Here is a 25292-nt window from a genome sequence, read left to right as displayed (position 1 = left end):
TGTAAGGTGTTGTGCATGTTATATATATTTAAAAGGGAAAAAAACAGTAAACCGTTGTATGAATGCTGTAATGTTTAAATAATTTTTCATTAAAAATGTGTGAAGGTCACGTGACCATCAGGAAGAACACAGCATCTCATTTCTCACAGGACGCGTTTTTGTTCTTGCACTCTCCCGAGTTCGTTCTTCCGAGGTGACCTGGCAAGACCGGTCTCCACAAGAACGCAAGTTCGTTCTCTGTGTTCTTGGAATTGAAAACACAGCCATTGTCTCTCCACTCCACCAATAGCTGGTATGTAGTAAGCGCACTGGCGCCATCTGTGGCTCCATCACAACATCCAAGTGGATGCTGCACACTGGTGGTGGTGTGGAGAGACCCCTCTCATGATTGCGAAGTGCACCAGGCTGGCTATAGAAGTGCGTCTGATGTTGTTAAACTCGACATAACAGACGTTTTCATAACATAAGTTTAACTTAAACTTTAATTAATAAATTCTGAAAATGTAGTAAATTATAAAGAAAATAGTTTTCTCAAAGACACCACCAGTTCCCCCATGCATCCTTTATCATACAAAATTCAAATGATCTATTTTATGGTAAATTAAGTAAAAGTTTTTTCATTTTAAAATCTTAATTTTATAGATTAACATTAAAGTTTAAATTAAAGTTTCAAAATAAAGTTATACTACAAAAGTTATCATCCTAATACAATTGAAAACATCTAATGGTGTGGTATATTATTAAGAAAATATGTGAAGTCATTTATGGTGCACAATATCATTTTTTTACATAAAGTTCAGTGTAGAGATTTCCTTGACTTTACTGTGGTGATTTTTTCATTTTGGGTATATAAATGTAAATATGTACAATGTAAATATTTGAGTATTTTCAAAATTTCAGGTGGGCTAATAAATGCAGCATTTCTGGGTCAAAAAAAGTATGTTTGATATTTTTGTACATGTCCACATCTATCTTTTATTATTATAAAAACAGATTTGAATTAATTAAAAATTCTGATCACACGGCAAAATATTTAGGATTTTTTTTTTTTACATTTTAATACACAAATATTTTCATGCTTTTAATATAATTTAGATTATTACACATTATGTCTGATGTTGTTCAATTGTCTTGAATGAAACTCAACATAACAGACGGTATAATAAAACAATTTTAATTTAGCTTAAATTTTAATAAATTCAGAAAATTTTGTAAATTATAAATAAAATAGTTTTAACAAAAAAGAAAAAAAAACGTTAGTTTCCTTATTCATCTTTTATCATAAAACATTCAAATTATGAATCATAGTAAATTATGTAAAGAGAAAGTTCGAAAGAGCCATCCCTCACTGACAAAGGTCCAGAATTTGTCCCAAAGATAAGCTGATTCATTCCATAATAAATTGTGGTAGAAGGCTTTAACATCAAGTATAATCCTCTGTCGCTTCAGTGTGACTGAGGAAAATTTAAATGAATTATATTTAAATGACAATATACTAGTTTTAGTTTAAAACTTTAACAGATACCTATTTTGTAATGATATATGACCTAATAAAATGTTGTATTTAAAAAAAATAAGTATTGCTCTCATATTTCTTTATTCTAAACCTTTAGAAAATGTTTTTAGTACATCAGAAACTCGGTTATGATAACTATCCAACCAGCTAGTCTAACAAAAAAGGTGCTTAAAATGTCACTAAAATGCAATTTATTAAAAATTCCTGATTAAATAGAAAATGAGGCAAATAACAGCAAAAAGGTCCACTTTTTAAGAAAAAAAACACCTATTTCACCAGGCTGGCTATAGACCTGTTAATAAATAAAGTTTCACTACTACAAAAGTTGCTCTAATCATCTTTTATCATAATAAAACAAATAAAAATAAAGATAATCTAACCTAAAGGTCATCATAGACGTTACCTTGACAAATAATCCAAAGGAATTGATCGAATGTTTCAGTGAAGTTTATTTAAGCCTAAGCACTTTAAATTCATTCATCTCATACAACCTCTTAGATACATATTTACACATATACACAGGGAAAATATTACGATGGCAACACGGAGAGATGAAACTGACATGCAGCAATGTGCCACACAAAATGAAGACAGAACCCAAACAGTGACTTTCATATTGCTGAAAACATTGAAACGGAAGAGTACAAGTTATGGGGACGTGAATATTTATGCCCAGAAGTACTGTGTGTCAACAGTCATGGCTTTTAATTCGCTAACTTAGTTAGTTAGTAACGCAAAAGATTCTGACCTTACGGACGTTGACTGCTGGTTACAATGATCACTTTCCAGGCTTTAAACCTGTTGTGACATACAGGAAAATAAATTACATAAGACGTCAACACAAACGGTATGTTATTTGCTGATGTAAAATCGTTGGTGGATGCTGCAGAACGGTAAAGTGACAAATACAACGACTTGACATTTGATCAATAGTGGTCGTAATATACAATATGTATATATTTATATACTGTTTTAATGAAAAAACATGAGATAAAAGTTAATTTCTGTACAAATCTTCTTTTACAGGAAATAATTTAAACTATACAGCTGTTTTTCGATCAATAGACAAACAGGACTTTGTCATAACCTCAGGGAATCGTGTGTGTATATATATAAAACAACATCTCATTGTCTTGCTGCTACAGCAAAGTCAGACGCTCCTGATCAATTCTCAACGCAAGATCAATGAAACCAGTGGAAGCTCATGTGATCGTACATTTAAAGTCCTCGTAATGTACAGTTAAAACCGCAGGCTACTCTGATCTTAACGCCGACTCCACCAAAAACCCTTTGAATCTTTGAGGAAATGCATGCAGACGCCAAACAAACAGCATCACAATGATACTTTCAAAGGAAAGGAGAGATCGAATGGGAACAGCAAACACTGAATCACAGTTTCCTTCTTCTCTCTCTTATGAAGGAGAGAAGCTTGTGAACGAGAGGCGCTCGGTATAAAATATCCTGAATGGCGCGTATAGACGGCCAATCTTTCTCTGGCGAAGAGATTAAATACAGTACGGAGACTAGAGCTTGAGTAGAAAGTGCAGTGTGTAGAGCTGCCAGGAGCCAGGCGCAGGGGCTTTAACATCAGGCTTTAATGTCCGAGAAGCTTGTGTAGGTTTCACTGCAGCTGGACGATGTACTGAGGTTTCCAGACCCACTGCCTTCTGTTGGAAAACACACACACATATACTTATGTGTAAATAAGTGTAGAAATGGTCACACTTAACATTTCAATGGTAAAAAACTATAAAAATGCTACAATACAAATCCGTAACCTGGTTAACCGTATGTTTCCTTAATATATACAGTGAATAACCATAAATTGACTTTCCCAGAATTCACTAAACTTTTTATTTTATTTGGTTGACATTATTATGGATCTTTTTAGTTGTTTCCCCATCAGTTATGTACATTAGAGATTTATGTTACATCTAATGTTGGTAAACAATGTTTATTTCATGACTTTCATTTTATGCGTGTCACCATACTGGTGTTTAGTAGCTGTGTGGATGACACTGAGCACCTTCTATATGCAGATACTCTTTTCTGCTTGTGGGAGAAGTTGATTGAGATGAGCATTGGCTCACTATGTAATTTCCTCATCACCACCTGCAAGTAGGTGTGCTAACATGTCTAACTGTTTAACAAAAGATGTGTAAATGTTGATCATTCAAAATACAGACATTTTACCTCTATAAATTACTATAATTCTGTAATTTATCGTAAAAATGAAAGATTACTCTTACGGTTTGTACCAGCTGCCGGTTTTTTACCGTAAATTTTACGGAATTATTTTTTACAGTGTAGTTAAAGCATTTCCCAGTGTCCTGGAAGGGCATGCGCTGCGTAAAACAAATGCTTGATAAGTTGGTGGTTCATTCCACTGTGGCAACCCTACATTAATAAAAGAACTACCCCTTAAAGCAAATGAATAAATAAGGTAAAGTATTTACTAACATGAATTAAGTATGAACAGTACTTGTACAGCATTTATTAATAATCACAGTTTAACATTTACTACTTCATTATTATTAACATCCAAATCCATGCTTTTTACCATTCGTTAAAGCATCGTGATAAACATGAACTAACAACGAATAACTAACTAACGTTAACATGAACAAACAAATGTAATGAATGTATTGTTTATTGTTTGTTCATGTTATTACATACTTTAATACAACCTTATTTTAAAGCGTTACCGTGAAAAAAAAAAATACAATATCAATATAGGCTGATAATGCTTCGTTTTGATGTTATTGTCGTTAGCTATGTTTCCATTCAAAGATGCAAATTTAGATTTATGCGCAAAAACTAGGTATGATCAAAAACTGATCACATGATCGAAAATCGGGCCTGATCATGCAGTTTCAGACTCGATCGGAATCAGATACCTCCAGATCAAGACTTGTATAGTCTCATTATTTTAGAACACATCTATAGTTTTGCAGTAGCACAGAGTTAGACCTCTTTCATTTTTTACTATATTTTTCTGAGTTTTCACCTTTATTTAGATAGGAAAGTGGAGAGTAATTGACAGGAAAGCATGGGGAGCAGAGAGAGGAAGGATCAGCATAGGACCGCAAAGCGGAATCGAACTTGGGTCACCGTGAGCACCAGAGTGCATGTGTCAAGGCACTAACCACTACACCACTGGCGCCGAAAACAACATTGCCATAACAAACTGTGAGATATGTAAAATTGAGATTGCCTGCTGGGTATTTTAAGTTGAGGTGCTATTTGTTTTTATTTAGGATTCTTTCTTATATTTACTCTTGGACTACAGTCTAAAAGTAAAGAATTGATATTATTTATTACTTGATTGTTCAAGCTAGCTCACAGAAGTGCTCTGTTTGCTAACAGAGATGTTGAATGTTAAAATAAGGTGAAGTAAATCAAAAATAAGGAACATCCTGGATCTGTTTCTTAGCTCTTCTTTATTCTTTTTAAATGTATTATAGAGATATCAGATTGGGTTTTGGTATTAGCAGATACTCTAAATCAAATGACTTGAACTTGATGGCAAAAAAACCTGATCGGGACAACCCTAGCAAAAACTGAAATACTGCACAAAACATTTGCGAATAAAGCACTGTTTCCATTTAATGAGTCGAAAATCGTAACAAAATCTGAAACTGGTGGCAAATATAAAAAAAGAAAAATGGAAAAGCCAATGTAGACCTTTTTTTAATTTAATAAATTACATGAGGCTTAGAAAGCGAAAACTCAAACTCAAAACGAACTTAATGAACTCTTAAAAGCAAAACTGTTTTGGGTTTTTAGTGGCATGGGATGATATTTGAACCGTAATTAACTGCTATGATTTGGGTTAAAGCATTTTAGAATGACCTAAACATAATTTCACATATTTTATACTGTAGACAGTCTACGGGTTTGTCTATTAATGTCGTCCCATCGCAGCCATTTTTGTTATCACATAATCTGTTAAAACAACAATCCAAAAAAAAAAAAAATAATAATAATAATAATACTTGATGCTGGAATTTATTCTGTAAATCCGGCAGCTAGTTCTCTGAAACTCTCACATGGTCACTCACTGAAGCTACGCAGGGCTGAGTACCTGGATGAGAGACCACATGGGAAAAGTTATGTTGCTGCCGGAATTGGTGTTAGTGAGGCCAGCAGGGGATGCTCAACCTGCAGTGTGTGTGGGTCCTAACTCCTCAGTATAGTAAAGGAGACTACTGCTCAGTGAGCACAGTTTTTCGGATGAGACATTAAACCGAGGTCCTGACTCTCTGTGGTCGTTATAAATCCCAGGATGTCCTTCGAAAAAGAGTAGGGGTTTCACCTCTGCATTCCGGCCAAATTTGCCCACTGGCCTCTGTCCATCATGACCTACTAACCATCCCCATATCATAATTGATAAAGTCTCCTCTCCACAAATAAACTGGTGTGCGGTCTGGTTTAATATGGCTGCCGTTGCATCCAGGTGGATGCTGTCCACTAGAGGTGGATGAGGAGATTCTCCCCAAAAAATGTGTAAAGCGCTTTGAGTGTCTAGAAAAAGTGCTATATAAATGTAAAGAATTATTATTAAATGCGTTTCCATTGTAGTTTATTCACATTTATTCTTATTGGATAAAAAGTAAATCTTACTCTTTAATTACTCATTTAAAAAATTTTAAGATTAATATTTATCAGTTTATGTGTCGGTTATCAGTATATTCAGATATAAAGTTATCTCAGTTATATCGGAAAAAAGCATAGCAGTCCATTCCCTTAAAAAACTGTGTTGTGTTACCTGAGCTGGAGAGAGACTGAGAAGATTTGGACTCTCCGATGAGCGTGAGCAGGTTTGCAGCAGGAACCCAGCCCTCTTTGCTGGTCCGCAGGTTACGAACAAACCTGACGAACACAAAAACATTCTGAAAAAACTGAACGGTGGATAATTCAGTCATTTAACCCTTGTGCAATCTGTAAGGTAAGGTCAGGAACAACAGGGGTGAGGATCCAAGTACAGTTTATTTAAGAGAATCATCAGGCAGCCAAAGGTCAAAACAGGTGCAAACAGATGCATACAGGCAATCCAACAACATAGTCAGGAAAACAACATAAACAATTAAAAAAGCAAGGGATCAAAACCATGGTAGGCAGGACAGGGAAATGATCACATGAAACAAGACTCAGCAATGTTTGCGTGAATGTGAGGTGTTCATGAGCTACAGCTGTGTGTTTGTTATCAGTGGTGATCTGGAACTGGTGTGTGTGAGGTGCTTGATGGGAAATGTAGCTCGGTAAAGTGGTATATGTGTAGTCTGCAATCGTTAGAACGCTGGTGATCATAACACAATTCCTATAAATACCCTATTATACAAATTTCAGATTCATATTAAATATACAAAAGTGTGATTTGTTGCTGGTTGGCTATGTGAATGCGGTCACAGACCTGTCATGGTGTTTAATTAGTCATGAATGTACGTATCTTACCAGCGTCCATCGTCTCCCTCTCGGACCAGTTGCACAGTGTCTCCGCTCTTAACAGTCAGCTCCTGTGGTCCACTTTTGTCATGGTCAGCAACCACTACGTACTTGCCTGGAGACTAAAGCACAGAATATGTCAGTGGCCAGACTACAGCATGGATGCCACATCAAATTATCTTATCAGACTGCAACAACTCACCAATTTCTTCCCTCCCTCATCCTCAGGGTCAGAGTTCATGGGGTCCTCGGCGCTCGAGTATCCGTCGTTTTCTTCAGACGCATCCATAGACAGCGACGCCTTGGTGAAGCCTTGAGAAAAACAGGACAGGTGAAACCAAAGCGACATTTGGTTTATGGTAAAGAGGATAAAAGAAAGGGAAGTGGTGCTCCACAAAGATGGAAGAAGAGACTGGCTCTGTGTCAAAAACTAGTTCAATGTTTTGTGTTGTACTTCTTACGGTTTCATTAGACAGCATCATAGCTGTCCTCAAATTGATATTTGAAAAGCTTTACTTGGACAATAATGCACAACACTGATAATTGAGATGTCAACACCGTTAGCATACTGCTAAGCTAATAACAATAAAGATTTCCTCATGAAAATAAACAATGGTTTTGTTGTTGTACAAATCCTGTATTCATGTTTTGCTGAAACTTTAGTTTAAGTTCCAGTTCTCAATATGAACTAGTGGGCTATGACCTCTTTATTATTAAGATATAAAGACTGGCTGTTTATTAGTACTTATAAAGTACATGTTATGTTATGTAGATGTTATCTTATTCTACATCCATAATGCTACCTAAAGATAACAACTACCTTAAAAACATTTAATAAGCAACAAATTAGGTGTTTATTGAGCTAAAAGACGTAGAAATGAGAGAAATGTACCCTAAAATAAAGTGTGGCCCAAACTTTACTTTTTAGTAGACTGATTACCATTTGAGTAGCAAAACCATGGTTATTTTGTGTTGTATTAGCATGGTATAACTACAATAACCATGTTTTTTTTTATTTAAGTAAAACTATCATGAATGTTTGTAAGAGATTTACTTTTTTGGAACAGTTTATGTTTACAATCAATGTACACTCACCGGACACTTTATTAGGTACACCTGTCTAACTGCTCTTTAAGGCAAATTTCTAATCAGCCAATCACATGGCAGCAACTCAATACATTTAGGCTTGTGGACATGCTCAAGATGATCTGCTGCAGTTCAAACCGAGCATCAGAATGGGGAATAGAGGTGATTTAAGTGACTTTGAAAGTGGCATGGTTGATGGGCTGATCTGAGCATTTACTGAGCATTACTGGGATTTTCACACACAACCAAATCTAAGGTTTACAGAGAATGCTCTGGAAAAATGAAAATATACAGCCAGCGGCAGTTCTGTGGGTGCAAATGCCTTGATGCCAGAGGAGAATGGCCAGACAGTTTTTCAGCTGATAGAAAGGCAACAGTAACTCAAATAACCACTCGTTACAACTGAGGTATGCAGAGGAGCATCTCTGAATGCACAACACGTCCAACCTTGAGGCGAATGGGCAACAGCAGCAGAAGACCACACCAGGTGCCGCTCCTGTCAGCTAAGAACAGGAAACTGAGGCTACAATTCGCACAGGCTCACCAAAATTGGACAATAGAAGATTGGGAAAAGCGTTGCCTGGTCTGATGAGTTGCCTGGTCTGATGAATGTTTCCATTCAGCTATTTTGGCACATTTTAGGATACCGCATACATTGTTTTAATCAAAATGCATAAATTCTAGAATTAGTTTTGACTATAATCAGTTGATGTGTATTTACCAATTATTTACCATTATATTGTTATTGCAGGGATATTGTGCATTATGATACCCATGTAGGAAGCGCACTTGGTTTTGAAACGGAGCCAGAGTCTCTTTCTCTCATATATCACTTGACTATATGAACAGCTCCAGGCGCTGAGGGAACAGGAAGAGCTGTTTGTGTTTGACGTTCAGACAGTCATGACTCGGATGATTGCGATGACAGGCATATGACACATCCGCAAATCATACAAAACATGTTTATGGAGAGATGCATAAAGGTTTTTAGATCTGAATCAGTAGATGATTATCTAGGCCAGAAGAGTGTTTTGTGGTTTCAGAATGGTAAAAGGAAATCCAAGAACTAGCACCGCAAACCAGCAGACAGGAACCCAAAGCAGACACTCATGCAGTGGTAAACTGGGAAGTGCAAGTGGCTTTCCTTGCACAAACTCAAATCTTTTTTTGGTTTGGTTGGGATTATCATATATTGAAGATAATAATACAGTTTTTGAAGGCTAGGTTCACTAAAAAAAAAAATGTGGCATCACTTTCTGTCATGTCATTACAAACCATTATGGCTTTTTTGTTTTGTGGAATACAAAAGGAAAACAATCTGTATGAGTATAGTTACAACAAATAGGAGCTGGAGATTTTATAGTAAAGAATAGAGACGAGAGAACAATTCAAAAGTTATTATTGGCTAGTTCTTATTATTGCCATTACAGTTATGGATCATTGATAGTTCCATGAAGACAGTTTAATATTCACAGAAACCTTCCACTGCACAATAAGTTATTTAGATTCTTCATACTTGATTCTTTTAAGAACTTATACAGTATCTGAAAGGTTCTTTTAGGAACCAAAAACAGATTCTTTTAAGAACTTTTAACTGACAGGTTTTTTTTAGAAACAACAACAAAAAATAAATATAAATATATAAATGCCATCACTGCAGATGCTCTATTTGGGAACCTTAATGTCTAAGTGGCCACCATTGCCTTTAAAAATTCAAACAAGATTTTCATTTTGGATCATTGATGGTTCCATGAAGAAACTTTAACCCCCATAGTACAATAACACCTTTTCACTGCACAAATTATTTTTGTTTTTATATATTTTTATTTTATTTTTATTTTTATTGAAGGTTCTTTAGATATTTATTTCAGGCTTAGAAGAAAAAAAAGGTTATTTTACGAAGCAAAAACTGTTTTTCTATTGACCTTATTATTCTTCATGTACATGTGGGTTAAGCCATTGGAATCTTTTTTTTTTTTGCTTTAGACTTCTGGTTCCTCTTAAAAACAGCCTGTCTGCTCCTTGATGTTGCAAACTTATATTTTTTTAATATCATTATTCTCATTTTGTTTGCAGAGCTAGCATTCAATTTCAGAATGTTAATTGCCATAACAATTTTTTTCTAAAAGTGACAAATGAATTATGAACAATTTCTTCTTTTGCGTTCCCCAGAAGCAAGAAAGTCATCCAGGTTTTTGAATGACATGACTGTGAATAAATAATGAGGATTCAATATTCAATGAGCTGATCGTTTTTCTTTCTCCTCTAACAATAACACTTTATGAACTGGACTATTTGCACATTCATTCTCCCACAGTAAAGAGCATGTAATTATCCAGCGGTTATGCCATCTAGCTCAGTGATTTATCCTGCAAACCACCAATTACAGTGCAATGTTATCATAGCCTGTGGTTAGTGTTTGCCAGTCTGATTGGAGGTCCTCTTTGAGAGAGAGCAATAAAGATAATGTTCATTCCCACACCAGGCATCTAGTTACCTCTGCGTTTAGTCTGCAACAGACTAGAAGTGCTCAGCCATCTCACTCGGGTGAGAGTGATGTGAGGACCTGCGTCTGAGGGAGAGGCAGCTGATAAGAGTTCAAAAACTACAACCATTTACCAATCACCTCCAGAACATACAATACTAATGACAGCTTTTAAAGTTCGCACCAACATTTACTCATGTTTAATCACCCTCATTCGGTTACAAACAACTTTGTTGTTGTTGAACATAAAAAGAAGATATTTTGAAGAATGTTCTTAACCGGTAACCATTGACATGGATAGCTGAAAAAAACTATTATATGAAAGTCAATGGCTTCCGGTTTCCAACATTCTTCAAAATATCTTCTTTTGTGTTTAACAGAAACTCAAACATGTTTGGAAGTACTTAAAGTTGAGTGGATGATGACTGAATTTTCTGTTAAAAAGTTAAAAGAAAATTTTCTCAACCTCATGTTATTCCAAACTTGTGAAAAATGTTGGGAACTAGACCTCTATGTTGACCTCCACAATATATACACTCTCCGGCCACTTTATTAGGTACACCTGTCTAACTGCTAACACAAATTTCTAATCAGCCAATCACATGGCAGCAACTCAATGCATTTAGGTATGAGACATGGTCAAGACGATCTGCTGCAGTTCAAACCGAGCACCAGAATGGAGAAGAGAGGTGATTTAAGTGACTTGAATGTGGTTGTTAGGGCCAGACGGGCGGGTCTGAGTATTTCAGACACTGCTGATCTACTGGGATTGTCACGCACAACCATTTCTAGGGTTTACAGAGAATGATCCAAAAAGAGAAAATTTCCAGTGAGTGGCAGTTCTTTGGGCACAAATGCCTTGTTGATGAGAGGTCAGAGGAGAATGGCCAGACTGATAAACTGATTAAAGGCAAAAGTGACTCAAACAACCACTCGTTACAACCGAGGTATGCAGAAGAAACACACAACATTTCCAACCTTGAGGCGGAGGGGCTCCAGCAGCAGAAGACCACACCGGGTGACACACCTGTCAGCTAAGAACAGGAAACTGAGGCTACAATTGGGACAGGCTCACCAAAATTTGGCAATAGAAGATTGGAAAAATGTTGCCTGGTCTGATGAGTCTCAATTTCAGCTGTAGTGCAGTTTGATAGAGGGCTTGGACCCGGAAGTTGCTTCACGTGACGTCAGCTTTAACAAGCAGACGGAAGTCAATGGTTCCGGTAACCCCTGACTTTCATGTGATGAAAAACTATATATTGTGAAAGTCAATATAGAAGTTCAGTTCCCAACATTTTTAAAAATATCTTCTTTAGAGTTCAAAACAACTAATAAAAGTTTGGTGAAGTTTGCACAGTTATTCACTGTTCTATTTTATATATACAGTAGGGTCACTGCAAATGTTTGAACTTTTTTTAAACAATTTTATTACAAGTATGCAGTGTGAAGACGCTCAATTTGTTTAACATTTATTACGTGCAGCTCTTCATGAAGCTGCATTAAAAAGCCATAGAATTTAACATTAGTTTGTTTCCCAGTTTGATTGCGATTGATTTCAATTGCACAGACAATAGAAGTCAATGTGAACTGAAACCATGTATCTTTAGCTGAAATGGTTTGGGTCAACATGAAGGTGCTGTAACCCAACATTAGATCAAATATAGACACTGGGTTAATTTTTTCAGTTAAATTTAAATGACACTTTAAAAAAACAATATTTGTCCATATTTTATCCTCCAATGTTGGGTTACAACAACTAAGCGGTTTTTTAGAGTGTACAATTAATATTTATAGAAATATTTGATTTAGTTTTAGAGTTGATTGCTTAAGGCTGGTGTATGAACGTTGTTGAACCATGAAATATGAATGTGAAATGAGACTTGATCAAATGAATGCTGTGGAGCACAGAATACTGGTCATGGCTGATGTTGGAAGTGGGGATGCTGGGAGTTTTTGAGGGGGACAGTGAGTGTACCTCTGAAGCCAAACGGTGTAGGATCACTCTGTCTTTTAGTTTTGTGGTCGGGACTAGGGGGGGATGATCCTGGCAGCCAAAGTAAGGAGTGAGAGAGGAGAAAGAAAAGGGTAAGAGGACAAACAAAAGGAAAGAAGAGAAAGTCTAAAGAGAAATCTGGATCTTCTGCAGGGTGAAAGCTTCTAAAGTAACATATCTGCTAAAAGTCCTGCACTGTGCCTTAACCGTTTGCCATGCTTTTTTTTAATTCATTTTTTTTTTATTCATTTTTTTTATTTTGTGTGTGTGTTTATTATTATTCTTGCCATAATGAACCCAGGCAAATGTAGTTTGTCCAAAATCCCACCAATATTATAGCATAATATAATATAATATAATATAATATAATATAATATAATATAATATAATATAATATAATATAATATAATATAATATAATATAATATAATATAATATAATATAATATTTTCACATAAATTTAATAAAATAATAATTTACATAATAAAAGTACATAATTTAATAATATATCTATATATTATATTAACCAATTAAGTCCAATAAAAATAAAATAAAAATAAAATAACCAAACATTCATAAATAACATATTAAATACTTTTCATAAATATGTAATGTAATGTAATGTTATTAATTATAAATAATCACATTGGAAAAAAATCAATTAAATAAAAAATAAATGAATACAAATAAAAAAATATTCAACACAACAAAAAACACAGCTAATAATTTTATTAAATAAATTAATTAAATAAAAATAATTGTATACAAATATAAATTAATACAATAAAACAAATCTTCCACTTCCAAATATGTATTTGGAAAATTTGCTTTTTGATGTAGACAAATTCACCTTCCTGTAAAACTACCAGAACCAGATATACATTTAATTACTAATTAAAATATAATATAATATAATATAATATAATATAATATAATATAATATAATGGAAATATAATATAATATAATATATCAATATTTTAAATTACATAATTTATTTGATTTACATAAATTTAATAAAATAATAATTTACATAACAAAATTAAATATTTTAAATAAAAAAATCTATATATTAAATTACATAAACCGATTAAATTAAATCAAGAAATAATAAAATAAGCAAATATTCATAAATAATAGATTAAACATATTTCATAAATATATTAATTATGAACAATTACATTAAATAAATCAATTAAATAAAATATTGACGTTTACAAATATAAATTAATCAACACAACAAAACGAATCTTCCACTTCCAAATATGTATTCAATTAAATGAGTTTTTTTGATGTAGACAAATTCACCTTCCTAATATAATATAATATAATATAATATAATATAATATAATATAATATAATATAATATAATATAATATAATATAATATAATATAAATACATATTAAATTACAAAATATATTTACATAAATTTAATAAAATAATAATTTACATCATAAAATTAAATAATTTTATAAAATATCCAAATATTAAATGACATAAACCAAATAAATCCCATTAAATTAAATGAAGAAATAATAAAATAAGCAAACTTTCCTAAATAATAGATTAAATATATTTCATAAATATGTTGGAAATAATCACATTGAAAAAATATATATATAAAAATAAAATTAATACAAATATAAATTAATTAATACAACAAAACAAATATTCCACTTCCAAATATGTATTAAATTAAATTTGTTTTTTGTTTTAGACAAATTCACCTTCATGTAAAATTACCACAACCACATATACATTTAATTAATAGTTAGAATAGTTACTAGCAACAACATTTACAATTAAAATAAAAAATATAACTTAACAAAAAATAAAACAATTAATTAAATTAAATAAATACACAACTTTTTTTGAGTTTTGTGTTTAATCTCACAGCATTTTCTCATTGGAAATTCTCATTCCTGGTTAAGGCACAGAATACAGCACTAGCTAAGCTTGAGCTATAATGCTGAACTGCTGCTAATCGAGTTATTCTCTTCTACACTAGACTAGTGTACACTAGTAAATCTGCAGTATACCTGGATGACAAAGCGTGACCATGGGCAGTGTTAGACTTTTACCACCAGAGGCCGCTAGCAGCTCTGCAGTCAAATTTCAGTATTACCAGGTTAAATACTAATTCTACTACATCAACTAAAAACATTTATTTCTCTGCCTAATGGTTAATTATGCAGTTTTAAATAAATGATTGAATGCTGTGCAAAGTTATAATTCTCCCGCTGTACCTTTTTGACTCTTGAGGTTACTGAAGCCCTGCAGTGTAAAGCGCTTTTTAGCCACTGCAGCTCTCTCAGTGTTGGGACTGACGACAGTCTCGTCTATTTTCCACAGACACACACACAGAGAGAGAAAGAAAGAATGAAAGAAAGAAAGAAAGAAAGAAAGAAAGAAAGAAAGAAAGAAAGAAAGAAAGAAAGAAAGAGAAAGGGAACATTACAGGTTTAGTCAGAAACAAACTAGGAGAAAAGAAACACCAGGGGTCACAAAGATCAAACATCATAGTCAAAGCAGCAAGAGGGAAAAAATCTAGCAGGACGGACTGAGGGACACAGGTCTGGGGCTGTTTTTGCTGACTGGTTTGTAAAATACATCCTGTGCATTATTAAAGTCACTTTAAGGCTAGTCATTTCACTCAGCGGCCATCTTTGAAATGCCTCTTGGTCATTGTGTTTGAATGGGGAAACATTAAATTCTCCAAAATAGCTTACGATTCATTCTCATATTAGGAATTACCAATACAATTAAACAACAACTGTCTCTTTAGTTTTATTTCTAAACGTTCGAATCACACAAAATCTGCAGAAACTAACATCTGGTCCGAGCCCCTCCCCTGGAGAATCTTCAGTCTATATTAATCGTTGATTGGCTCCTGTACTAGAAGGCGGGGCTTCATTCGTCATATTGACCGTTACACTTTTACCCATTCAAAACTATAAGAGTGACACGTCTTGTGTATTCTATAGTGTTATTATCCCGTGTGAGTGTATGATGAGCGAGATGACTGACCTTTGAGCTTGTCGTTGTTTTTGAGTAAGGCGGCTGAGCTGGGATCTGTGGTCGTGGGTTCTGTTTTCTTCTCGTCTCCTTTCTTCAGGCTCTTTGGGTTTGTTTTGAAGGGGCTCAGGGTCAGGCCGGTGCTGCTGGGAGTTAATGGGGAGATCTGATCGGAGCTCTTCTGCTGGCTCGCCTCTGAAATACAAACAGAAAAACAACCTTCAATTAGTCTTTTAAATACACAGTTTAAACACTTGAGCTGATAAATATTCTTTGTGTGTAAAAAATGTCAATTTTTTGTCGAACAGACAGCTGAAATAATAATTTGTTTAAAATGGCATTTAGAAATGTCTTTACTATCACTTTTGGTTAATTTATAGGGATAGTTCACCCCAAAAAATAAAAAAATCTGTCATAATTTACTCTCACTCCATTTGTCCCACATCTGTTTGAGTTTCTTTCTTCTGCTGAACACAAAAGAAGATATTTTGAAGAATGCTGAAAACCTGCAACCATTGACTTCCATAGTATTTGTTTGGCCTATGGATCTCTATGGTTACAAGTTTCCAGCATTCTTCAAAATATCTTCTTTTGTGTTCAGCAGAAGAAATAAACTCTTTCTTCAAAAAAGGTTTTGAAACCAATTAAGGGTGAGTAAATAGCAAGTAATTTGTCATTTTTTTTGGTTAAACTCTCTTTAATCAAACTAAATTAAAATCTCTTTAATTAAGCACATTTTAGTTAATTTAGTTTATTAACGAGATAAATGCAATATACAATCTTAAAAATGCAATATTTAAAAACAAAGTGATTTTCTTGACTTTTTTCTATCAAAAGTTTAGTATTTTTTTGATGAAACCTATAATTTATATCATAGAAGCGGGGTGCTTCAAATTCTAGAGAGCATTTGATTAAATAGAAAATCTGATGACAAACTGAAGTGCAGAGGGATGTCATCAAAATCACTGATCTAATTTAGACTAACTTATAAATAGGGATGGGTATCGTTTGGGGTTATTTCGATACCGGTGCTAAATCGATACTTTTAAAGTAGAACTGGTGCCAAAACAGTGCCTGATCCGATATTTTTGATCAACAAAATTATGGTGGATGACTCTAGAAAAATCTTTTATTTGAGAAAAAATATATTTTCATCATTTTATTTAACAATATAATTAAAGTTTAAAGTATACATCAATTCATACTTTATGTATTTCAACTTAATTTCATCGATTTTTTTGATTATTTGTTTGTTAGCATGAATTTAGGATTTGTATTATGCCATTAACATTAAATTAGTTTACTACTAACCTGTGGAAAGGCTGTCATCAAAATCAGGCAACACCTTTCTTTCTAGGGTTGGGGCTTGTGACTACGTTTACATGGACACTACAGTAATCTCATTATTTTCCTTAATCTGAATAAGGCATTAATATGAGTAAAGTCTTTACATGAGTTGCTTTTTAAATGTTCCTTTCATGATCCTGTTTTACATGTTATAGCACATAGATCAATTAACCTCATTGCATCACCATGCTTTCCACATTTTCCTCCGCAGTTTCATGTCATTTCTGAGATTTTATTCTTAATCTTTTGACTTTAACTGCAGTTCCGCAGTTTCACTTTCATTCAGGAACATATTGTTCATGCTCCGTGACAAACTGAGGTATTAGATGAGAATATGAAGTAAGGACTGTTGGAAGAGTGTTGTTTTAATGGAATTTGATACCGCACACCGAATGGAAAGAAAGAAAAAACTCTGTATTCCCTAAATCGTTCCCTGAAGCAACAAGAACAAACACATGACATCGCAGACGGTGTCCGTATCCCTCAAAGTTGTTTAGAAGTAAATGTTTAGAGATGGTGTGACACAACGCGTACCTATGTGTGGCCATGATGTACCCCTTGATGCTTCTTACATCCTTGTCGCAGCACCAGCGACACCACAATTAGGCACCGAAATTCGTTTGCTGATACCCAACCCTACTTATAAATCCCAGTATTGCGGACATATTTATAATAAAAGACATACATACTTTTAAATATTTTCACAGGGACTTTAATGATGAAAAATGCATGTATCTCACCCCTGCAGGCCTTTAGCTGCCTTGTCAGAACCTTCCGGATCTCATTCACCCATGCTGTTTTGATCTCTGGTGTTGATGCCTGAAAATCAATGATAGTCACTGTTACATTAGTGTGTTACAATAGATTATATACATCCAGTGCTGTTTAAATAGGAAATTTAGAAAGAGAATCTCCACGTTTATAAGCGTTTACCTGCACAATATACACTTCCTCTCGAGAATTACACCAGATCTCAAACTTTTTGTTGTCTCCTTTGGCGTTCTCTGTAATACCCACAGCACTCATCTATCAGAGGAAAACATGCAAACAAAATTAGTGATCTAATATTTGCTGCCTTTCATTTGCACGCACATGGATTAACATTTAATAGCCCATCAATGATGAATGTAATAGCATCACAACTCATATGGTTACGATTTATTTTACAGTTTGCGAAAATCTTTAATCACTCAGTTACATTGTCTGCAAAGAATTTTCCTATCAGAAAGTTAAAATAAAAATAAATGCACGACATTAATACTTAATAAGGACGGATTTTATTTATTCACATCATTTATTTTCATTTTGTTTTTTTTCTTCTCACTTCTCAAGGTTTTAATTGTATTTTATTATAGCTAAGCTGTGACCGCAGTGTCTTAGCTGGAGACTAGTTTGTTTGGGTCTGTACAGTAATACTGTATTCTATTCTGTGTTTTGCTTAGGAATCAATAAAACTGCTAATCACTAGTACTTACACTGAGCGAGTGTTTGAAGCTGTATGACGGGGCTTTCTCATAACCCTCCCCGTTCTCCTCTCGTTTCTTACAGAAGAGCAGAGCTTTCTCGTGCAGGAACAGGTGTCTCTGCATGGGCTTGAATCGCGCCAGGTCTTTTACCTTGGCGTGACCCTTCTTATGCTCCGTCCACACGCTGAAGGAGCCCTGCATCATCAGACGGCCCAGATCACTGAGGTTACCCTGAAAAACACAGATCCCAGATGAAACATTCTAACATGACTGTAAAGACATTATATGATAACAGAGTCATGGCAATATATGTTCATCTAAAATAGTTTCAAATAAGTTAATGGTTTCAACTTAATTTAAGTTAAACGACTTGTGTTTTAAGTCAGTTTAGTGTTATGGATGTTAAAATAACTAGTACAGTTAATTTGATTAAGCTTTAAAACGTAAAGAAACACTCTACTTTTAAAAAAGGATCATTTTACAAGTCCCCTAGAGTAAAATAGTTGAATTAAATTTTTTTTAATCCATTCAGTCAATCTCCAGGCCTGGCAGGATCAAGTTTACCTTAGCATAGCATAGATCATTAAACTGGATTAGACCAATAGCATCTCACTCGCCCGTTTCAAACTAAGTTGATCTCTCTCTTTTGTGTGTTGTAGTGCTGTATTTATACCATAGTAATCTGCTAGTGTTTGCTTTGCTCTGGCTTTTTTGGGATTATTTATTGTGATATCCAATTGCAACAGAGAAATACAGGGAGATATCTCTGTAGACTGATGGCATTTCAGGCCGTTCAGCCTTATAACCACCTGTTTTGTCATCATTTTAAACATTATGCTAGAGAATCATTCAAATACTAGCTCTAAAGTGACTGTAAAGTTGAAGTAAATGATAAGGTGTATGAAGATGAAATTGAGTGTATGAATGGCGTAAGAAAGTAGTTCCTATTACAAAGGGTTTTTGAGACTCTCTGGGTTTGATTTTCTTTTTATGTACACGATAATGCCGTCAAACTGTAGTATAAAAGCAATATCACACTCATAGCAGTGCAATATGGCTGTATATTGCCATTAATGGGACAATACACGCCTTCCACCAGTGCCGATATACAGCCATATTGCACTGCTACTCGTGTGATATTGCTCATATATATATATATATATATATATATATATATATATATATATATATATATATATATATATATATATATATATATATATATATATATATATATATATATATAAATTGAAAGCACTTCTAAATTTTACACTAAATCAAACGCTTACTTCGTATCCAGTGATGGCGATGAGGTGCATAGAGTCGTTCACAGCTTTTAGGATGCCAAGAATGGATGAGAGCGCCTCCTGTAGGTCCTCCTCACCCTCACAGCCTTTACTGTACTTCAGCAGCTCCTGACACATTGACAGTGAGAGGTGTAAATATACTGCAATATATCTGTACCTACATCAGTGAGAGGCGACCGTGTAGTTTACCTTTAGTAAAAGCTGGTATTTGGTTATTCTCTGCACAGGTTTCAGCAGGTATGAGTCCAGACCAAGCTTATGTTCCAGTTTCTTTTGACACTCCTGAAAGCACAACAAAAAGCACGTTTTAATAATAATAATGCATTTTCTGATCTTATTTTATATACTACAAGCTCTCAATGAATAGAAATGTATTATCATTAATGAATAAGTAATTGGAATGTATTATATTATATTTAAAAATGTTTTAATTTAAATTATTATTGTCACATAAAATATTCAGTGATATTACCGTTATGTAACTGTACGTATATAAAAGTATAATAAAATAATTGCAACTTAATTGCTTTATTTTATTAATTTCAAGTTAATTTAATTGTTATTAAAAGAGTTTTCAGAATGAAGTCAGCTTTTACTCCAGCAACTGTTACTTTAATTAACAGATCCCACTGTTTGTGTCTTTATTTAACTTTTTAAATATCTTTAAATATTTTTTTATCAGTTTGTAATCATTTTATCTCTTGTCGTTTTAATTTCTTATAATTATTATGATTCTTTTAATCTTCTTGTTCATGTAAATCTCTTTTAATTACAGTTGTGTATAAAAGTGTTATCCTGTATTAACAAACTTTCTTTGCCTTTCTTTCATTTAACTTAAGTAATTTTAGAATAAAAGTAGTTTTTTCAAAATTTTCTGAAATACCATTCCTAAAGTATATGTAAGATTTTTTTTATTGACTTTTTTTGTTTTTTTAGGACAACAGTATCTCCAGCAGAAAACATATCCAAAGATGTCGTTTTAAAGTGTAATGAAATGTGTTTTCGAATCAAATGAAGACAGCAGAAGTCAATGATTCATTTGAATAATTTAGCCTGACATGTTTACTGCCCCATTATTTTAAATGTTTCTCAAAATAAAATATATTGTGTTCAAAGGGAAAAAAGTTTTAGTTTTTTACGCAAACATTTAAAAAGAATTTATTTTAGAGCTGTAATCACAATACTGTGAAACTGATATTTTTATCTAAGGTTATCATACCGTCAGAATCTTATACCGACCCATGCCTATCTCGGACTTATGATTTTGTTGTTTACCTTTATGAATCTCTTATCCAGACAGCACCGACACATTACTGACCTCTGAAGCACTTTTTGTTTGATTTTGTAAATTGATTTGTTTTTAAAAATATTTCCAAAATGAAATGAACCTTAACTCCTGCAATGGATTCTTTAATTAACAGATTGCACAATTTGTGTCTTTCTTTAATTTTTTTATTTAACACATTTTTAATCTGTTTTTAATCATTTTAACTCTTTGATGTTTTTATTAGCAATGCTTACTGCATGATTACTTTATGATTATTTTAATCTTCTTAATTATGTAAAGCACTTTGAATTAAATGTTTGTATGAAAGTGCTATATTAACTAACTTTATTAATAAATACTATTATAATTGCTTAATTGGTCATTTAAATCAAATTAATTGCAACTGTTATTCTAATAGCATTTTATTAGCAATTTAAGAAACAATGAGCTCAAATTAAACAGAAAACTACTTATAAAAGAAAAATAATGTAAAGTAAAATGCTTTATTTTACTACTTTTTAGTTATTATTGTTATTTTCTGAGAATACTGGAAGCTTATGACAGAATCAAACAAGCAAGCTTTTACATCTACTCTACAAATGTTACATCATCCCTTCAATATCCATGTTTTACAGATTTTTTTAAATGTGATTTCCTCCGTTTTCAGAAAAACTATTTAGCAAATTCATTTCCTTACAATATGACTCCTTTAGTTTACAAAAATAAATATGCACAAATATGTAACGCATATAAAAAGTAAGAAGACCTGGAAGAAAGCGCAGTCAGAGCACTGTCTCCATAAAGACTCTGAGCGAGGTTTGTTCTGACAGTACTTCTCATAAATCTGCAGATCTGTCATCTGAGGAAAAGAGGAGCAAACACATCTAAATAATCAACCAAATCACCTAGAAAACCAAAAACAACTTGCACCGTGACCTCAATACTCACTCTTTCCAAGAAACACTGTCCCACAAGCTCAGGATAATCTGTGTAGGCCTCCAGTTCACGAAGAAAAGTCCTAAAATATATTAAGAGTTAATATAAGAGATGTGCTTCAGGTTTATAACGCTACATAACAGAAACACAGAGATTGTTCACTCACTTCTTGTGGAACTGGTAGATCTCAGACATGTTTCCGAAGAGGATGTCCTTCTTGTGAAGCAGTGTGTTGGGGATGAGGTGAGACATGGCAGGATTGTCCATTTCTGCTGCATAACCCTAAATACGAAATCATTTGAGAAGTCAAATGAAACAAACAGATCTTTAAAGGAACTATTTCTGAAAAATAGGCTCACTTTACAACTAGAGTTAAACAGTTTTACTATTTTTGAATGCATTTGGCGGTTCCAGTGGGAGCAATTTTAGCTTAGCATAGATCATTCAACTGGATTAGACCATTAGCATCTCGCTCATAAAATGACCAAAGAGTTTAGATAAAGCATGAGACTTTTGAGCTACATCATGTACTAAGACAGATGGAAAATGAAAAAGCTGCTTTTTTTCAAGGTAGATCTGTCTAGAAACTCATTTTGTCTAGAATCTCATTTTGGCGTAATAATCAAGAAACTCTGCTGTCGTACCATGGCTGCAGCAGTCGCAGTGATATTACGGAATGCCTGAATTTGGCAATTTTTTTTCAATATAGCCAATGCGACCCCCTGCTAGCACAGATTCTGAACCATATATATTTGAACCACAATACATGGAAGTTTCAAAATTTATTTCCAAAAAAATAGTAGAGTTCTCCTTTAACACAGGCCTTGTTTACATCTGGTAAGAAGATACCTTTTTGTTGATTTGATCACACTAAATGAGGTGTAAATGAGGTCTAAAACATTTTGAGCTGTTTGTAAACATATCTTAAGGTGCTATACTTACACTTACACAAATACTTACACAATTACACATATATATATATATATATATATATATATATATATATATATATATATATATATATATATATATATATATACAAGGTGCTGTATTTGCAAGTCAACGGAAATAATAAGAAAGCAGGTAAACAATTTATATACAGCGGAAGTCAAAATTATTCGCCCTTCTGTTAATTTTTTTTTTTTATATTTCCCAAATGATATTCAACAGAGCAAAGAATCTTTCACAGTATTTCCTATAATATTGTTTTCTTCTGGGGAAAGCTTTATTTGTTTTATTTCGGCTAGAATAAAAGCAGTTTTTAATTTTTTAAAATCTATTTTAAGGTCAATATTATCAGCCCCTTTAAGCTATTTATTTTTTGGTTCTTTACAGAACAAAGCACTGTTATACAATGATTATTTCCCTAATGCCGAGTTCAGACTGCATGATTTTAGCCCAGAATTTTATTTGCCGACAGGTTTTTGAGAAATCGCAGACAAATGCCTGAAATCACAAGTAACAATCACACAGTGTGAACAATCAAAAACAAGATCTGAGAGAATCGCCGATCAGTCGCCGACACCGGTCAGATATTTGGCATGCTAAATATCTGGAGCTGTTGGCGATTCAAATCACGCCATGTGAAATGAGTTCTGATTGAAAATAACATTGGCGATCCCCTACAGCCAATGAGAAAGCAGCATCCACGAGTATGGGTATCTGCAGACCACCTATAGGTTGGGAGAGAAGTTAGAAAGGCTTCATTTGGGTCTATTTGGACCCAAGAAATTAAGTAAGGAAATTTCACAGCAGCACCTGTGTCTGTTTGACGTGTCATCAGAGCAATACCACAACCGGGTCGAAAAAGAAAAAAGTTTGGGAGAAATTGTTAATTTTCTTTAAACCCAGGTGAGCGTACATTTTCTTTCCCACTAAAGATTACTTTATCATTATGTAGGTAATAACAAAAGGTAAACTACGTGACCGTGCTTTGTTTCCATGTAATTTCTCGTGTGTGTTTGGTTGTGAGACGTAGTTTGTGGACCAAGACAAAGTTATCTGCGATTCTCCTATTGTATAGTCATGCAGTGTCAAACCCCCTGTCGTCGATCCATCTTGTAGTGTAAACACAGCAGCATTGAAACAATGGCCCAGATAGTCATGCAGTGTGAAAACATCTGTGACACGACTACTTTAAAAGTTGTGCAGTCTGAACTTGGCATAACTTGTCTAATTAACCTAGTTAAGCCTTTAAATGTCACTTTAAGCTGAATTCTAGTATCTTGAAAAATATCTAGTAAAATATTATTTACTGTCATCATGGCAAAGATAAAATAAATCAGTTATTAGAAATGAGGTATTAACACTATTATTTTTAAAAATGTGTTAAAAAAAATCTCTTTTGAACAGAAACTGGGAATGTACAAGGGGTGGGTCGGGGTTAATAAATAAATACAAAAGGTATCCTCATAAAAGCATGTTAAATTGATTACACGGCTCATTAGTTTAAAAAGGGAATATTTTTGACAGCACAGTGTACAAATAGTGAAAGTTTTTTTTTATTTGCAGTATTCGATTAAAATCAAAGCCCATAAACCCTCCCTGAGACATTAGGTGTGAACAGAAATGTGTATCTCCCTTTTCTACTCAATCTTAATGTAAACAGAAGTGACCTCTGACCTCCAACACGCACAGCAGCTCCTCCACATACGCTCTCTCCGTCTCCAGCAGCTCGTTCATCACGTGCCTTCAGGACATCAAACCGACCATCAGTACATTTTGTTTTTGCAAAGAATATTTATAATTGGATTTGATGTGCTTTGTCCTTGACTGACCGTCTGAGCACAGCGAAGTTCTCCTCTTCATCGGAGACGGACGGGTGTCTGCTGCTGCCCTCGTTCTGTAAATGCAGCTCTCCCTGCAAACAGAAATGAATGTGCATCAGTTTATCTCTCCTAAAGTAAAAATGACAATACTTCAAATTTTATTAAATATTGGTAGAAATTTTGACTAATGCACTGTTATAATCTAAAGTTGTATCTGTTATTATTACTTAATGAGCCAGTGCTAACATGAACTAACAATGTATTGCTCATTGTTTTTTTTTTGTTAGTTTTTTATTGCTTTCCTCTTAATATAACACAGTACCAAGCAAAAATACAAAATGCATACAAATTCTTCTCAGTTTATACAAATATACCGCTAAGAAAATGAGTAAAAATAAGTAGGAAAACAGTCGCAAATGCATAAAGATAATACTACAGATCACAAAAAGGTAGACACGTTCATAGTTTAAGTGAAGAAATGAAATTCTCCCATCTCATATATCCACTATCGCCATTCATTTTGGTTGACATTTTTTTATATGACAGATTCTCAATCCTGAACTCCATCCCAATTTAAGTGTAGGGCATATTGCTCATTGTTCAGTTGATGTCACAATGAAAAATTCAAGGGTTTTCAAGCAATAAAGCAATAAAAGCTTAGAA

General features: G+C 33.7%; 1 protein-coding gene across 50 annotated transcripts in view; it reads right to left on the bottom strand.

Annotated features, from left to right (window-relative positions):
* Nucleotides 1-1941: 1941 nt before the first annotated feature.
* mcf2la (mcf.2 cell line derived transforming sequence-like a) overlaps nucleotides 1942-25292 on the bottom strand; it is a 139993-nt gene continuing 116642 nt past the window's right edge. For 9 of the 50 annotated variants that reach the window (XM_087237622.1, XM_087237625.1, XM_087237624.1 and 6 more), the window contains 16 exons: nucleotides 24639-24721; nucleotides 24484-24550; nucleotides 22028-22143; nucleotides 21874-21943; nucleotides 21692-21784; nucleotides 19848-19940; nucleotides 19641-19766; nucleotides 18361-18582; nucleotides 17819-17911; nucleotides 17626-17704; nucleotides 15551-15733; nucleotides 10545-10619; nucleotides 7164-7273; nucleotides 6971-7083; nucleotides 6285-6388; nucleotides 1942-3183 (listed from right to left, as the gene is read on the bottom strand). In XM_087237622.1, coding sequence (XP_087093748.1) covers nucleotides 3104-3183; nucleotides 6285-6388; nucleotides 6971-7083; nucleotides 7164-7273; nucleotides 10545-10619; nucleotides 15551-15733; nucleotides 17626-17704; nucleotides 17819-17911; nucleotides 18361-18582; nucleotides 19641-19766; nucleotides 19848-19940; nucleotides 21692-21784; nucleotides 21874-21943; nucleotides 22028-22143; nucleotides 24484-24550; nucleotides 24639-24721 — 1707 coding nt within the window. In that variant the 3' untranslated portion in view covers nucleotides 1942-3103. Of the gene's footprint in view, nucleotides 3184-6284; nucleotides 6792-6946; nucleotides 7084-7163; nucleotides 7274-10544; nucleotides 10620-12507; nucleotides 12577-14562; nucleotides 14626-14769; nucleotides 14863-15550; nucleotides 15734-17625; nucleotides 17705-17818; nucleotides 17912-18360; nucleotides 18583-19640; nucleotides 19767-19847; nucleotides 19941-21691; nucleotides 21785-21873; nucleotides 21944-22027; nucleotides 22144-24483; nucleotides 24551-24638; nucleotides 24722-25292 lie in introns of all 50 variants that reach the window. The other 41 variants (XM_087237633.1, XM_087237643.1, XM_087237640.1 and 38 more) reach the window with 8 other exon arrangements.

Source organism: Danio rerio, chromosome 1, assembly GCF_052040795.2.
Source record: "Danio rerio strain M-AB ecotype USA chromosome 1, GRCz13ab, whole genome shotgun sequence".
In the NCBI taxonomy this organism is placed as follows: domain Eukaryota; kingdom Metazoa; phylum Chordata; class Actinopteri; order Cypriniformes; family Danionidae; genus Danio; species Danio rerio.
The sequence above is the reverse complement of the archived record's forward strand: the minus strand, read 5'-3'. Positions and strand labels throughout refer to the sequence as shown.